The following is a 14937-nucleotide window of genomic DNA, read 5'->3' as shown; positions in this document are numbered from 1 at the left end:
GAAAGTTTGAGAACACGAAGAACAAGTTTATAATAATAATGCTCCATATAATAATTGGCTAGAGGGTAGAGCCCATGGCTGTACCCTCAGTCTGTTTATAAGTAGTATCTTTCCAAGTGAAATAGCAAGAATAAATGGTAAAATTAAAAAGATCAATGATATCTGAGTGGAAAGCATTTTTTAAAGTAAATATAAAGTTATAGAAAGAGGGATTTTGTAAAAAAATAAAATAAAAAATAAATATATATATAATTTCTAGGCAGTTATGATTTATACATGATTTGATTCAGAAGTTTGAATTATTAGAAGCCATTACCCATGTCTCTTCTTAACATGTGGGTTATAAATTTAAATAAACTGACATTTCATAAACAGTGGATTAACTGCAACGTCAAGAGGTCAGCAGTTTGATTTTTCCTCCTGGAAAAAGCAAAATAAATGCAAAATTCATTTACTGTCAAATTCTTGCAGTTTGTTTTTAATCTGTTTTTTAACTTTTATTGACTACTACACTGAAGATAACACAAAACATAACTGAATTGTCTTTTTTTTTTAATTATATAATAGGTAAAGAAAAGGAACAAAACAACGCTTGAAATGTGGAACTAATTAAATATTAGAATTAAAATGTAACTACATGCTTTATTCTATAAACTATGATATCAATTTAATCTGGTATCATTACTTAGATTTCTGTTATCACATGATGACAGTATTAATCTGAAATTGCCAGATCTTATAATTGGGCACAGTTAAAGCATACTTGTATTACCATGAGCTATATAAATTGCTTATGATAATATAGTATTCTTATTCTTGGTAGTATTGTCATTGTGTGGTTGAGATTTTTGTTAATACCTGAAAGAGATATCCTACAGATCAAGTTGTCATTCATTATATTTTTTCTCTGTATAATATAATTATAATATATTTATGATAACGAATAAAATTTTTTGTATGTTTGTATTTACAGCTGATGAGCCTCCTCAGAAAAAAAGGAAAACTGCCAAATATCAATTAGAGGAGATTCATAATTATGGAGCAGAATTAGTTGTTTATGATAAGCATCAAAGGTGCCTGCTAACAGATGGAGATTATCAGTTAGTTTTACAAGACTGTGACCGAAAATCATCATCTAGGAAAATATCTTCTTGGGAAACACTGCCTGATGGAAGAGAAAGGATACAAATGGTAAGATGGATTATACTTTAAGAAGACCAACGAAAATTTATGGTGTCTGTCACTTTCTCATTTAAAGACAATTTCATGTTATTTATGAGAACTTCAGTCTGAGATGTCAAATACCATATATTCCATGTATGCCATTATAAAAATATATATATAAAAAAGGTCAGTCTGTTTTAATTTATAAAATTAGCTCCTAATATGAATGAAATTATTTGTGGTTTATTTATGCAATTTTGTTTCAGCAATATAATGCTAAAAAATAATGAATAAAATACTAACAAATTAATATTGCTGTTTGATATGCACATTGAAAAGGACCATTGAAATGTACAGCAGTTTATCAGAATGATGAAATGTGAAACATTCTCACAATGTTCTTAGATCAGTTTATATTTTTTTTTCTGATAAGCTGAGCATGTCATAAAAAAATCATGTTCAGATAAAATCAAATGAGTATATTGAGTTACCAGTATATTGCTGGATTTCAAACCAACATCCTCAGTGCACAAATTCTTGACCCAAAGAAATTAACAAAAATCTAAAACCTTCCAAGTTTAAAACATCCTGGATATATGGGTTCCCAAAAATTCTCAAACTCAATAATCCTTTGTCCTATAGTTAATAGCATAGGCAGCCCCATTAAAGACAATTTCATGTTATTTATGAGAACTTCAGTCTGAGATGTCAAATACAATATATCATCTTACCCAACAGCTAGTAAAACTACTTTCTTTGCACACAGGCAAACTCTCTCCTTTTGTTAAAATTTATGTTCAATTTAACCCTTAATAAAATGTCATTATCTAAAAAATAAATAAAAAGAGCATTACTTCATTATTTGTGATTTATCACCAGAAACTCTTGATATTATTATTATCCAAGAATTCCTGAGGTAAACCATAGATCACACTCACTAGCTGTCATTCCTCTCTTACATTCATTCATACTGGATGCACTCACTACTTGAACAGGCAAACTGTTCTACTAATTAACTGCTTTGTGAGATGAACCCCCCCCCCCCTCTTAACAGTATACAAACTTAACTTCTATGGGTGCTTCATTTTTCTTCCCCTTCCTTCTATATAATAAAAAATTTCATTAGTTGATACCCGTTAACATTCTGTCATAAGTTCTTAGAATGGTATCATTTCAGACCTCTTTTCCTGTTTACCAGTGTATGCAGTCCACATACTCTCAATCTGTCCTCATAATCTGCATTCCATAACCTTGATATCATCCTTATTACTCTTCTTTGCACTCTTTCCACAGCTTCTTTATTCCCATTCCCTCTTAACCCAGGAGACTAAATATGTGCACAGTAGACCACCTGCAGTCATATTAAGGCCTTTGTAAAGAAGCAAAAATAACTTTCTGTATCCTTACTCATTAACATTTGTTTCAACATTGCAGTTATCCTGTGAGTTTTTTTAAGACAAGTCTTATAAATTTGCCCAGAGCAGGCTTTTACGAACATTCATGCCAACGGTGGAATTTGAACCCCTGACATATATGGGTTAGAGAGTAGATATGCTATCCACTTGGCCAATCAATCTGTCATTGCATTTTTGCCTTTGAACTTCATTTTCCTATCCACCATAACTCCAAAATCCACAGTCCAGTCAGTTTATTGTGACATAATCCCACCAATATAATATACCATCGCAAATTTCATCATACTAAAGTGCATAATTTTACACTTACTAACACTGAATTGACTGCTACTATCATTTGTACTCAAATGAGTAAAAACTCATTTGCTTACAGAATGATTTACTTATTGAAATCATCCTGTAAGCTATGTATATCAGTAGCATCCATGATTACCCACCTTTCTATTACCAGCAAACAATTTGACATCTTTCAGGTCCTTTCCAGTGTCATTAATGTGCAGATTAAATTACATTGGTCCAAGAACTGTTCCAATCCCATATTCTCCAGTTTCTGCAACAGCCTTTCATATTGTATCGTTTCAAACACCAACAGCATTATGGTATATCCATTACCTTTATCAAACTCATCTATAACATCATTATAAAATATGAGCAAATTGCTAAAACATGATCTCCCTTTAGTAAATCCATGATGTTCCTTACAAAGTATAGCTTGTTTGTCAACCCATATCTGTATGTGAGTTCTTACCAACTTGTTTAAAATCTGCACAGTTGCTCTAGAGATATTGTAAATCGATAGACATATCAGTCTTTGTACCACTCTTGTACAGTGGGATTATCATACATTCTTTCCATTCCTGTGGTATCTTTCCTGAGCTGAGACTCGAGTCATGTAAACATGTCAAAGGCCCAGCCACTTTGGCTGAACATAGCTTGAGCGTACATGCTAATATCCTGTCTGTTCTTATTGCCAAATTCTTATCCTTGTTATGCAAAAGCTCTTGGACCTCATTTTCATGCACCACAATCTCTTCATTCCATGTAGTGATAGCACTGTGTTACGTAAATCTTAAGATCTTAGCAGTCTTAGCCATTTCTTCGATGACAACTTTCTCATTTTTACAAAATAACTCGGACTGAACAGAGCTTACACGAGTAAAAGCACTTTTAATCTTTAAAATTGCTGCAACTCTTAAAATGATTGACATTATGAACATAACCAGTTGAAGCAAGCAATTTGCAGTTTTTAGATTGCTTAATTATTATTATTATTATTATGTGACATCTCCAAGGAGTCTTCACTACTCCACTCCACACACATTGCAATCTTCCCAACTACTTAATTCTCCAACTATACACAACTACAATCAGTGCCATCACCACCACCAACAATATTTTTTTTTTGTCTGTAAATTGTGTGTTCTCATGGCCAGTTTGCCTGTATGCAGGACGATATACCCAAGTTTCCGAGAGAGAAAACTTTGCTACCTCCATATGAAATCAGCTAATTCCTTCAATTAAAAAATCCAACTTGCCTTCAGTTGAGAAATTCCATATAAAGATTGCTTTTGTAACGACAAGAATCGAACTTGGGCCTTTTCCAATCAAAGAGTGCAATATATTGTCGTTCTTCCAGTTGTGCTACGGAGGCAGTCCTTAATTATTTTGAGTTTGGTTATTGTTGAAATCAACTGAATGTTTGTCACTAGTCGCATTTTGACAATCACTACATCTGTTTTATTTCCATATTTCAAGGATAATTAAAAAACAGAACTACATTTTGACATGTGCCATTCTATTTTTTATTACTTTTCAAATATGCATACACTATTAATGTGTGGTATATATTTGGCAACTGAAGAATATTTAGTAAGGCACAGAAAAGGGAATTACGGACTAACCATTATCTGTTGCACATTGTAAAATATTGGTGTACATCACACATGATAAAGAGTGTAGGGTTCTGCATTTGTTAATTGAATTGGGAGTTTAAATTTATTACATTGCAAGATATTTAGATTGCCTTGATTAGCTATTATGTTACCCAGTCTGCATCATCAGCAAACACCTGAACATTTCCCTTCAAATGATTCACTGATCATTTTTGAATGAACAAGCTAAACAGTAGTGTGTAGAATATCTGTATTCAGATATCCTACAAATTAAAAAAGAAAAAATACATTCAGAGAGTAATGCGGTATTGTTTTGTTAAGTTGTTAGTTATTGTTAGTTTCTGTTTTTATATCACGAGCAAAGTGTTTTGAGATGATATTTTGATTTTAGCTACTGAAGTCTTGCTGTGATATAAAATTTATTTAGTTAATCATAGTGCTTAATTGTAATTTTGTTGAAGTTGTCAAAAGTTGAAATATTTGTTCTATTTGTATCTAGACAAACGTTTTGGCAAATGTCAATTATGAGAGAAAAGCAAAAGTCACCGCTATATTATCTGAAGTTGATTAAATGAACTTACCTCACTGCATAAAGATTGTGAAATGAGATGTGTTATAAATGCTGCTTATATCATAAAGAAAATTTATTTTAAGTAAGTTTCCTGCACTATGAAAAGTACTTTATCATTATTTTCAAGCACAGTGTTGAAAACAGTAATGGCGGCGCAAATGGTGGACTGAAACAGAAGATGCTCCACTGTATTTCCAAGCATGCACTGAAATGAAACAGAATGGTAATGGGCATCGCTAAGCATTCAGCTGTTCAAAAAGGAGAGAAGAAACACAGCAGGATGAAAATTTTGTACTTTCTGTGTTTTCAGTTTATGAAGATGGATACTTGAATAAAGAGATAAGTGTGAAGTTTATTGTAGTCATTAATCCATATAAGATTTATTTCAATTAAAACTGAAAAGAACTTTATTACTTGCAGTTCACATAGAAATGGGGGCCCAGTAAAGTTTGTTTTATTTAGGATTTCAAGCTTCTGAAAAGTAAATTAAAACTATTCTGTTGTTTTATGTAATTTGTTCAGTGGTGTTTGCTGTTACTTTTGCTTTCGTGTAGAAAGTGAGTTGAATTATTGGAATGCCTTCAATAAAAGTCATTCTGCTACTCAGGATGCAGGAAGAATTGGTATTGACTTGTATTTGTTGTTATACGAGAAGCAGCTTTTCTTTAATTTTCCTCCTATATAAATTCAAGAAAGAAATGAAATATCTGAACAAAGCAAGAGACTGAAATTCCAGAAGTTCTTGTTGTTTGGAAAATTGCTCAATCAAGATACTTTCGTAAAGTTGAATAGTCTAAAGCTGAACTTAACCTTCTGGAATTCTGAGCAAAGCTTGAAGTTTATCATCATTGTCATGCAATTCCTGAAATACTATCATAGTATCCTGTACACTGGTATCCTGATAGTATCCTGCGTACTGGTCATACCACTTCCTATATAAAACATATTTTAAAACTGCTATTGAGAATTTAATGTTAAATAATACAGATATTTTGGTTATGTTAATTTATTTTTCATAGTATTGATGAGAACATAGACGGATAAGAAAATAATTACTGTTTATTAACTTAGTTGCTAATATTTCGCTGGTATTATATCCAGCATCTTTAGAGTACTAAAACAAAAATTTGTCACAGTAAGTGAAACAACAATCTGGTATAACAATGGGACTAGTTTAATCTTTTGCAATGGACATCACCACAAACACTGAAGTCCTAATTAGATGCCATCTGTGTTGGGGGGGGGGGGGGGGAGCAGGTATTAATTAGGTCTTAAGGTGATTGTCTCCCATATTTTTGTTAAATTTATACAGTCATACTTGTTGAGGTTTGGACTATGCTTCAAGGCTTTGTTGATTCCAGAAACAATCTCTCTGACTTATCATGACAACTGTGCAGCACTTTTGTTTTTTTCCAATTGATCCTGTGTGCAGGGTCACATCAGCTACACACCATATTTAAACCTTATGTCAAATTGACAACTCTCATCTGTTCACCCAAGGACAGAATCTCTACTTTATCACTAATAGGTGTCTATGAAGTATCCTCTTCATATGATCGAGTTTACTATGGACAGACAGGAAGAACTGTGAACATCTGCCTCAGTGAACATAAAAAATACACCTGGCATTGTTGTTATGACAAGTCGAGTCTAGCAGACCATGCCTTACATACCCCTTACACAGGATCAGTGTTGTCCATTGCAATTGTTTGAATTAGCCCGCTTGTTATACCAGATTGTTGTTGAGTTGCATACTGTGACAAACAGTTTTTGTGCTCTGAAGATGCTAGATATAATACCAGCGAAATATCAGCAAATAACTAAATATATGAAGAGCCAAAGGCTTCAATTCGACAACATATAACTTGTTTAAGTTAAGGGATATTACATCCCATATTGTTTCTTAGCCGAATAAGAAACTCAAAAGAGTTTCATGCCGAATATAGAAATTATATAAATAAAGTTCGGCGATTCCAAGCGTAAGCAAATACCTGGATAGCAGCAACTGACCCTTAAGGTAGTGCAAGCTGAGGCAACTCATAGTAAAGGTGGAGCAAGCTCCGATCACTATTCTTGATATTTACCCATAATGTGAACTTAGTTCCTAGGAGCTGTATTACTATTCAACATTATGAGAGAAGGTCACTACCCGGACCGGTTTCAACCCTCATTGAGGTCTCATCAGTGAGTAGGTAGACCTAATTAAAATACCAAGTTTGTAGTGAACAGAACTTACATCCCTTCTATGAGAATTGCCAAGTGGTGTCCTAATAAATTACTAAATATATGAAGAGCCAAAGGCTTCAATTTGGCAACATATAACTTGTTTAAGTTAAGGGATATTACATCCCATATTGTTTCTTAGCCGAATAAGAAACTCAAAAGAGTTTCATGCCGAATATAGAAATTATATAAAGTTCGGTGATTCCAACCGTAAGCAAATACCTGGATAGCAGCAACTGACCCTTAAGGTAGTGCAAGCTGAGGTAACTCGTAGCAAAGGTGGAGCAAGCTCCGATCACTATTCTTGATATTTACCTATAATGTGAACTTAGCTCCTAGGAGCTGTATTACTGTTCAACATTATGAGAGAAGGTCACTACCCAGACCAGTTTCAGCTTTCATTGAGGTCTCATCAGTGAGTAGGTAGACCTAATTAAAGAATAGTGATCGGAGCTTGCTCCACCTTTGCTATGAGTTGCCTCAGCATGCATTACCTTAAGGGTCAGTTGCTGCTATCCAGGCATTTGCTTACGCTTGGAATCGCCGAACTTTATTTATATAATTTCTATATTAGGCATGAAACAACTCTTTTGAGTTTCTTATTCGGCTAAGAAACAATATGGGATGTAATATCCCTTAACTTAAATCAGCAAATAAGTTAATCAATAGATATTATTTTCTTATCAGTCTGTGGTTTGAGAATTTTTCACGGAGATGATATTGTATGTAAGACACGACAATTTAGTAAGTGGAAGTTTAAAATTGGCACAGCAACAGCAACTGAACAGGTTAGCATTCTTAAAGAGGTGCTGAGACACCAATATAATACCAAACAGTGTTGAAATTAAAAACTATTTCACTTGGCCAAAGCCCAGCACATTTACAAATGAGCGCGTTTAGCACTACTACGCGAAGAGATTAGCGCTACTCACATGGAGCTGTCTCAACTATCGACATTCTGCGTGGCAAACCATGTGATATTTTAAACTCAGAATTGTGGGATATCCTTGACAGCATCTACAACGCAATGGCTAATAAAGAATTTGTCATAGTTAAAACCATCACCAGAAAAAAATTCTCCAGCAACAACATAGTGCTACAAAAGAACCGAAATTGCAACAACATCGCGTCGTTGCGAATTTATCATCGGTAGCCTTAACCAATTAAGCTACTATTGCATTAAGTCGAGGACACAATGCTGTTACTCTCAGGCAAGTTCCAAAAACCAAAATAATGGCTTCCCTTGAACAGGAATATATGACCTGCCTCCAGCAACAGCCAATAACATTCGTTTAGATGTGGCCAACATCCTAATCCATTCCAAGCCTCCCAAAAACAATATCCCACATAAGTAAATCACTGCTTTAAAAGAGCTACACAGTAATAACCACATTGTTATAACAAAAGCAGAAAAAGGCAATGTGAATGTGGTAATGAATCAACAGAATATGAAAGTAAAATGCACACACTTCTACAAGATCAGTCAACACACCAAATTATAGATCGGGATCCTGTCAACTTGCAAAAGAATAAAGTTGCAAATTATTGAAAAACGTCACATCTTGTCCTAAAGAAACGGTTAACAAACTCAAAACCTTCCATGTTAAAATACCCAGAATATATGAAGCACCTAAAATTCACAAACCAGGTACACCCCTACACCCTATAGTAGATATTATAAATGGTCCCAAATACAAACTTGCTAAACTACTGGCCACTCTTGCAATCAATTCTCCCTCTTTTGTTAAAAATTCTGCCCACCTAAAAATACTTCAGAAAACCATACCTTAAAAAGTCACACATAATGGTGACTTTTGATATCACTTCAGTATTATCAGATATACCATTAATTAAAACCCTTGATTTACTAAATTTACACTTTCCCCCTGATACATTTGAACTATTTAAATTCACAGTACATGCAGGTTATTTTACATGGAAAGGGAAAATATACAAACAATTAGATGGGATAGCAGTGCACTCTCCCCTTAGCCAATTTCTACATAGAACACTTGGAAAAGCTAGCTATCAATACTTCTTCTCTCTTCCATCTTCTAGTGAATTGTAGATGATGATGAGGCTGAATGAACCCTTTCCACTTCCGTCTGTCCTGGGAGAGTCCAAACAATTCTGTCCAGTTTGGTGTTGCTTGTTGTGATTTGGTTTTCAGGTCCTCTTTTATTTTGTCTATCCATCTAATTCTGGGCCGTCCTTTGGATCTTTTACCTTTCATCGTTGTATTCAGAGCTTTAGATGGTAGTCTTTCTGTTCCCATTCTGGTCACATGGCCAAACCATCGCAGTATTCTTTCTTGGATTTTGTCTATTGTTATTTCTTGTTTTAATCATTTCCTTATGTCTTCGTTTCTTAGTCGATCCAACAAAGATACTCCAAGTAATCTTCTTAGCTAACCCATTTCAGTAACTAATAATTTTTTCTCTTCAGCCTTCTTGAGATTCCAGCATTCACTTCCATAGAGGAGTATTGGGAGGACCATTCTTTCATAGATTCTTACTTTTGTTACTTGTTTGGTGTCTCTTGCCTTCCATATTTTATTAAGTCGTCCAAAAGTTTGGGATGCATGACTGATTCGTCTGTTTATATCTTTTATAATTTCACCATTGTACTCAATAACTTTTCAAGGTAGGTGAAGTTTTCTACCTGTTCTAGATTCGTACTTTTTTTTTTCTAGATTCAATTTCAGTTTTCAGATTGGTGCTTCTTTTTCCTATTTGCATAATTTTTGTTTTGTCTATATTTATGTTTAATCCAGATTTTATACACTCCTCCTTTATTTTATCAGAAATTCACTGTAGATTTTCTTCTGTGCATGCAAGTAATGCAATGTCGTCTGCAAATTTTAAATTTGTCACATTTTCCCCATATATTTTGATTCAAAGTCTTCATTGTTTAAGACCTTATCGGTTACTTCTTCCAGTGTAAGATTGAACTGGTCTTGTGACAGATTGCATCCCTGTTTTACTCCGCTCTCTGTGTGTGGAACCAGTTGGTTAAGGTGTCCTCCATTCATACTGCACTTTCAGATTTCTCATATAGATCCTTTATTATTCTTAGGGTTTTTTTGGGAATTCCAAATTCTTCCATAGTTCTCTTCTACGGATTGAATTAAATGCCTGACGAAAGTCTATGAAACTTATGTAGCAACTTTGGTTGTACTCCAGTGTCTTTTCTGTTAGTTGTCTTAAGATGAATAGTTGATCAATTGTTCTTTGCCCTGGTTTGAAACCTGCTTGTTCTTCTCCTAGTGCCAGTTCTATATATGGCTTAATTTGTTTTTGGAGTACTTTCGTAAAAACTTTACTCGGAATACTGAGGAGGCTAATGCCTTTGTAATTATTGCATTCTGTTTTATCTCCTTTTTTTGTATATAGGAGTTATGACTGATTTGGTCCAATCAGTAGGCACTGCTTTGTTTTTGTAGATCCTTTCAAGTAATATTTTTAATGGTTTTTCAAAAGTGTTCCTTTCCTGCTTTTAAGAATTCTGCATGTATTTGATCAATGCCAGGTACTTTACTAGTTTTGAGTTTTTCTATGCTGTGTGCTATCTTCCCATCTGGCCATTCTTTCTGTTTTACTTTCAATTAGTTGTCCCTCTTTGTTTTTGATCATTTTAATTTTTGTTGTCCGTGTCTTACTAATTTGGTCTATTTGTTTATATAATCCATGAAGGTTATTTTCTTTTGATAGCTTTTCTGCCATTTTGCATTTTTCTTCTTACCAGTTATTCTTGTCTCTTTTAACTAGTTTTCTAATTTCTCTGGTTAATCTATTATATTCATTTCTGTTATAGTTCTGTTTTAGTTTCATTTTTTTCCTTTGATCGCTTAACCTTTTTACTTCATTCGAGATCCAATCCTTTTTACTTTATCTTTCTGTTTAACCTGTTGTTTTTTCTGCCGAATATAATATTATTTCCTTTAATTTGCACCAATGTTCCTCGATGTTTATATTCTGTTTCGGTAGTTCCTTCAGGTTTTTATCTAGTTCTAGTTGATATTTTCGTAGAATATTGTTGTCTTGTAGTTTTTTTACATTCAGTCACCTTTTGACTCTAAAAGCACTTCCAGATTTTAACTTTATTCTTAGGTTTGCTAATACTAGCTTATGGTCTGATCCACAATCTGCAGAGAAGGATCTGCAATTTAGGATACTTGATTTCCATCTTTGGTTTACAATAATATAGTCTATCATATTCTTGGTTTGTCTGTCTGGTGATATCCATGTCCATTTTCTTTGGGATTTTGGATGTTTAAAGAGTGGTGGTTATTGTTAGTCTATTATTTGAGCAGAAGTTTATCAGTCTTTCGCCACATTCATTGATTTCTCCATACCCGAACTTTCCGATTACTCTTGGCTAGGTATCCCAGTCTTTGCCTACTTTTGCATTTAAGTCTCCTATTACAGTTAGGAGATCTTGACTTGATATCTGCTGTACTGCTTTTGGCAAATCTATATAGAACTCCTCAATGTCTTCTGATGATGTTGAAGTTGGTGAGTATACTTGAATAATAGTTAGCGATCTGATTGATGTTTTGCATCTTGCTTTAATTATCCTAGGTGAAATAGGATTGTAGGACAATAGAGAGTTTTGAGCTTTTGGTTTTAATATAAGTGCTACTCCTTCTTGGTGTTTGTTGTCCTCCCTGCCTGAAGTTAAGATTTTGTACTGTCCATGGTGAAGTTCTCCTTTTCCAGTCCATCTGGTTTCGCAGAGTCCAATCACTAGCTATCAAGTAGCTATCAATACAGCCGCTCTCAAATCAGTACATTGGCTACACTGTGTTGATGATGTATTTGCTATTTGGCCACATGGTCCAGACATATTGGATACATTCTTAGCCTATTTAAATAGCCAACACCCCAAAATCCACTTTACAATTGAACTGGAAGCTAATGATTGTGTGCTCTTCCTGGATACACTAATCACATGTCTTCCAGATGGTTTCTTTTTTTGGTTTATAGAAAACCCGTATAGGGAGATATTTGCACAAACAGTCATGCCACCATCCATCTCAACAGGATGGTATTCTAAAAACACTAACAACTCACAGAGCTAGATCAGTTTGTTCCAATGGCAGTGCTTTCACTGTTGAACTCACACACTTACATCACACCTTCTTTGCCAATGGCTATAATCCCAATAGGATAGAAAAATACTAAATGCTCCCCCAGAAATCCCCCCATTGTCTACTACAGAAGACTACAAAATTGTCACCATCCCATACATTCAAGCACATATGAAAAGATATCTAGAGTGCTAAATAAACATCAGCTACGCACCGTATTTAAACCTTATGTCAAATTAGCAACTCTCATCCATTCATCCAAGGAAAGAATCTGTTCTTTATCATATCCAGGAGTCTATGAAGTGCCATGTTTGTGTGATCAAGTTTACTATTGACAGACAAAAAGAACTGTAGACGTCTGCCTCAGTGAACATTAAAAATACATCTGGCACCATCGTTTTGGCAAGTTGGGTCTAGCAGACCATGCTTTAGATACACCCTGTACACAGGATCAATTGGGGGGGGGGGGTGCTACCCAGAAGTCGTGATAAGTCAGAGAGATTGTTTTTGGGATCAACAGAAGCCTTAAAACATACTTCAATCCCCAAGAAGTATGGCTGTATAAATTTACCAAAAAATTCGGGAGACAGTCATCTTAAGACTTAATTAATACCTGCTTTCTCTCCCTTCCCCCCCCCCCCCCCATGGTTTGTACCTAATTTGGACTTTAGCCTTTGTGTTGTCCGTTGCAATTGTTTAAACTAGTCCCATCGTTATACCAGATCGCTGTTTCGTGTACCGTGATAAACTTTTTGTGCTCTGAAGATGCTGGATATAATATCGGCATACAAGTTAATAAACAGTAATTATTTTCTTATCAGTCTATGCTCTTATCGATACTTTGAAAAACGATTTAACATGTATGGGGAACACACAAGCCTTTCGTGTGTTTCATATTTTGGTTAGCTTTGATATCACAGCCACTCTCAAATCAGTACTTTGGCTATGCTATGTTGATGATGTATTTCCTCTTTGGCCACATGGTCCAGACACATTGGATACATTCTTAGCACATTTAAATAGCCAACACCCAAAAATCCACTTTACAATGGAACTGGAAGCTAATGACTGTCTGCCCTTCCTGGATACACTAATCACGTCTTCCAGATGGTGTGTTTTTATTTTATTTTTTAATAGAAAACCCTTGCAAGAACTATTAGTTTAATATCTCATTTTATTGAAGATCATGCTAAATAGGATTGGGGCCAAAGTTGAGGTAGAGATGCCCGAGGAACAAGCAGGTTTTAGGAAAGCTAAGGGCACCAGAGATCAGATACTTTACCTTAGACAAATCTTAGAAAAATATAAAGAATTCAGACTCCCTCTGGTAATGTGTTTCTTACACTATCCTAAAGCTTTTGATTGTGTTCAGCATTTGAAACTGTGGGAAGTGATGAAAAGAATGGATTTTCCTCAACACACTATCAGTTTGATAGCCAACTTGTACAAGGAGCAAGAAGCCACAGTAAGAACAGGCGTTGTATTGACTGATTGGCTTCGGATTGGAAAACGAGTTAGGCAAGGATGTTTACTTTCTCCTCACTTGTTTAGTATATATGCAGAGGACGTTTAGCGTGAAGCATTGGATAAGCTCAAGACAGGAATTAGGATAGGAGGTAGATTGATCAGTAATCTGAGGTATGCTGATGATACAGTACTCCTTTGTAATGACAAGGAAGAACTAGGACAAATTCTTGACAATGTTAACAAGATCAGTAATAACAGAGAACTTCAACTCAATCCTAGCAAGACAAAGATTATGGTTCTCAAAGGAAATACAAACGGGGAAGGCGCTTGGGAAACAAGTGTACCTTAATGGAGAAAGAATTGAGGAAGTCAGCAAGTTTGAGTACCTCGTATCCATTATTAATGTGAAGAATTACTGTTCAGAAGACATCAGAAGAAGATTAGGAATGGCTAAAAGAAGTCAGAGACTTGTCTAAAATCTGGAAGGATGGATCTATCTCCATGGGAACAAAGTTGAAGATTTTGGATGCAGTTGTTTTTCCAACAGCGACTTATGGATGCGAGACATGGAAACTAAATAAGTCAGATAAGAAACGGATATCTGCTTTTGAGATGGTGTTACAGAAGTCTGTTGAGGATATCATACACTGAAAGGCGTACAAATGAATGGGTGTTAGAAAAGATCAGTAGAACTTTAAGGCTCCTTAAGGATATTGACAGAAGAAAGTTAAAATATTTTGAACACATTGAAAGGATGGAAGGAGGACTTCCCAGAACAGTAATAGAAGGTAAAGTTCCTGGAAAAAGAGAATGGGATAGACTGTCAATGAAATGGATGGATGGATGATATGTGTGGAGTGACTGATCTTCAGAGAGTTGAAGCCTCCAGAAAAGCATACAACAAGACTACTGTCCTACCACAGAAGTGAGAGCTGTCGTTGGTAGACTGCCAAAAAGAGTCAGTTCGTGTTGAAAGGAAGAAAGAAACAAGGCGACGTACAAATTGGTCACCAACATGCAAAATCACATACTCTATATGTAAAATTTTCCAACTGTTATACAAACAGAATAGTTACCACTTTAAAAACTACAATGATCATTAAAGAGAAGTTAATT

General features: G+C 34.8%; 1 protein-coding gene across 3 annotated transcripts in view; it reads left to right on the top strand.

Moving 5' to 3' along the window:
- Su(z)12 (Polycomb protein Su(z)12) overlaps nt 1–14937 on the top strand; it is a 498478-nt gene that overhangs the window by 264940 nt on the left and 218601 nt on the right. For all 3 annotated transcript variants that reach the window (XM_090397603.1, XM_090397604.1, XM_090397605.1), the window contains exon 8: nt 974–1191. In XM_090397603.1, coding sequence (XP_090253729.1) covers nt 974–1191 — 218 coding nt within the window. The remainder of the gene's footprint in view (nt 1–973; nt 1192–14937) is intronic.

This window comes from Typopeltis vanoorti, chromosome 9, assembly GCF_054136105.1.
Source record: "Typopeltis vanoorti isolate ZY-2024b chromosome 9, IOZ_Tvanoo_1.0, whole genome shotgun sequence".
In the NCBI taxonomy this organism is placed as follows: Eukaryota; Metazoa; Arthropoda; class Arachnida; order Uropygi; family Thelyphonidae; genus Typopeltis; species Typopeltis vanoorti.
The sequence above is the reverse complement of the archived record's forward strand: the minus strand, read 5'-3'. Positions and strand labels throughout refer to the sequence as shown.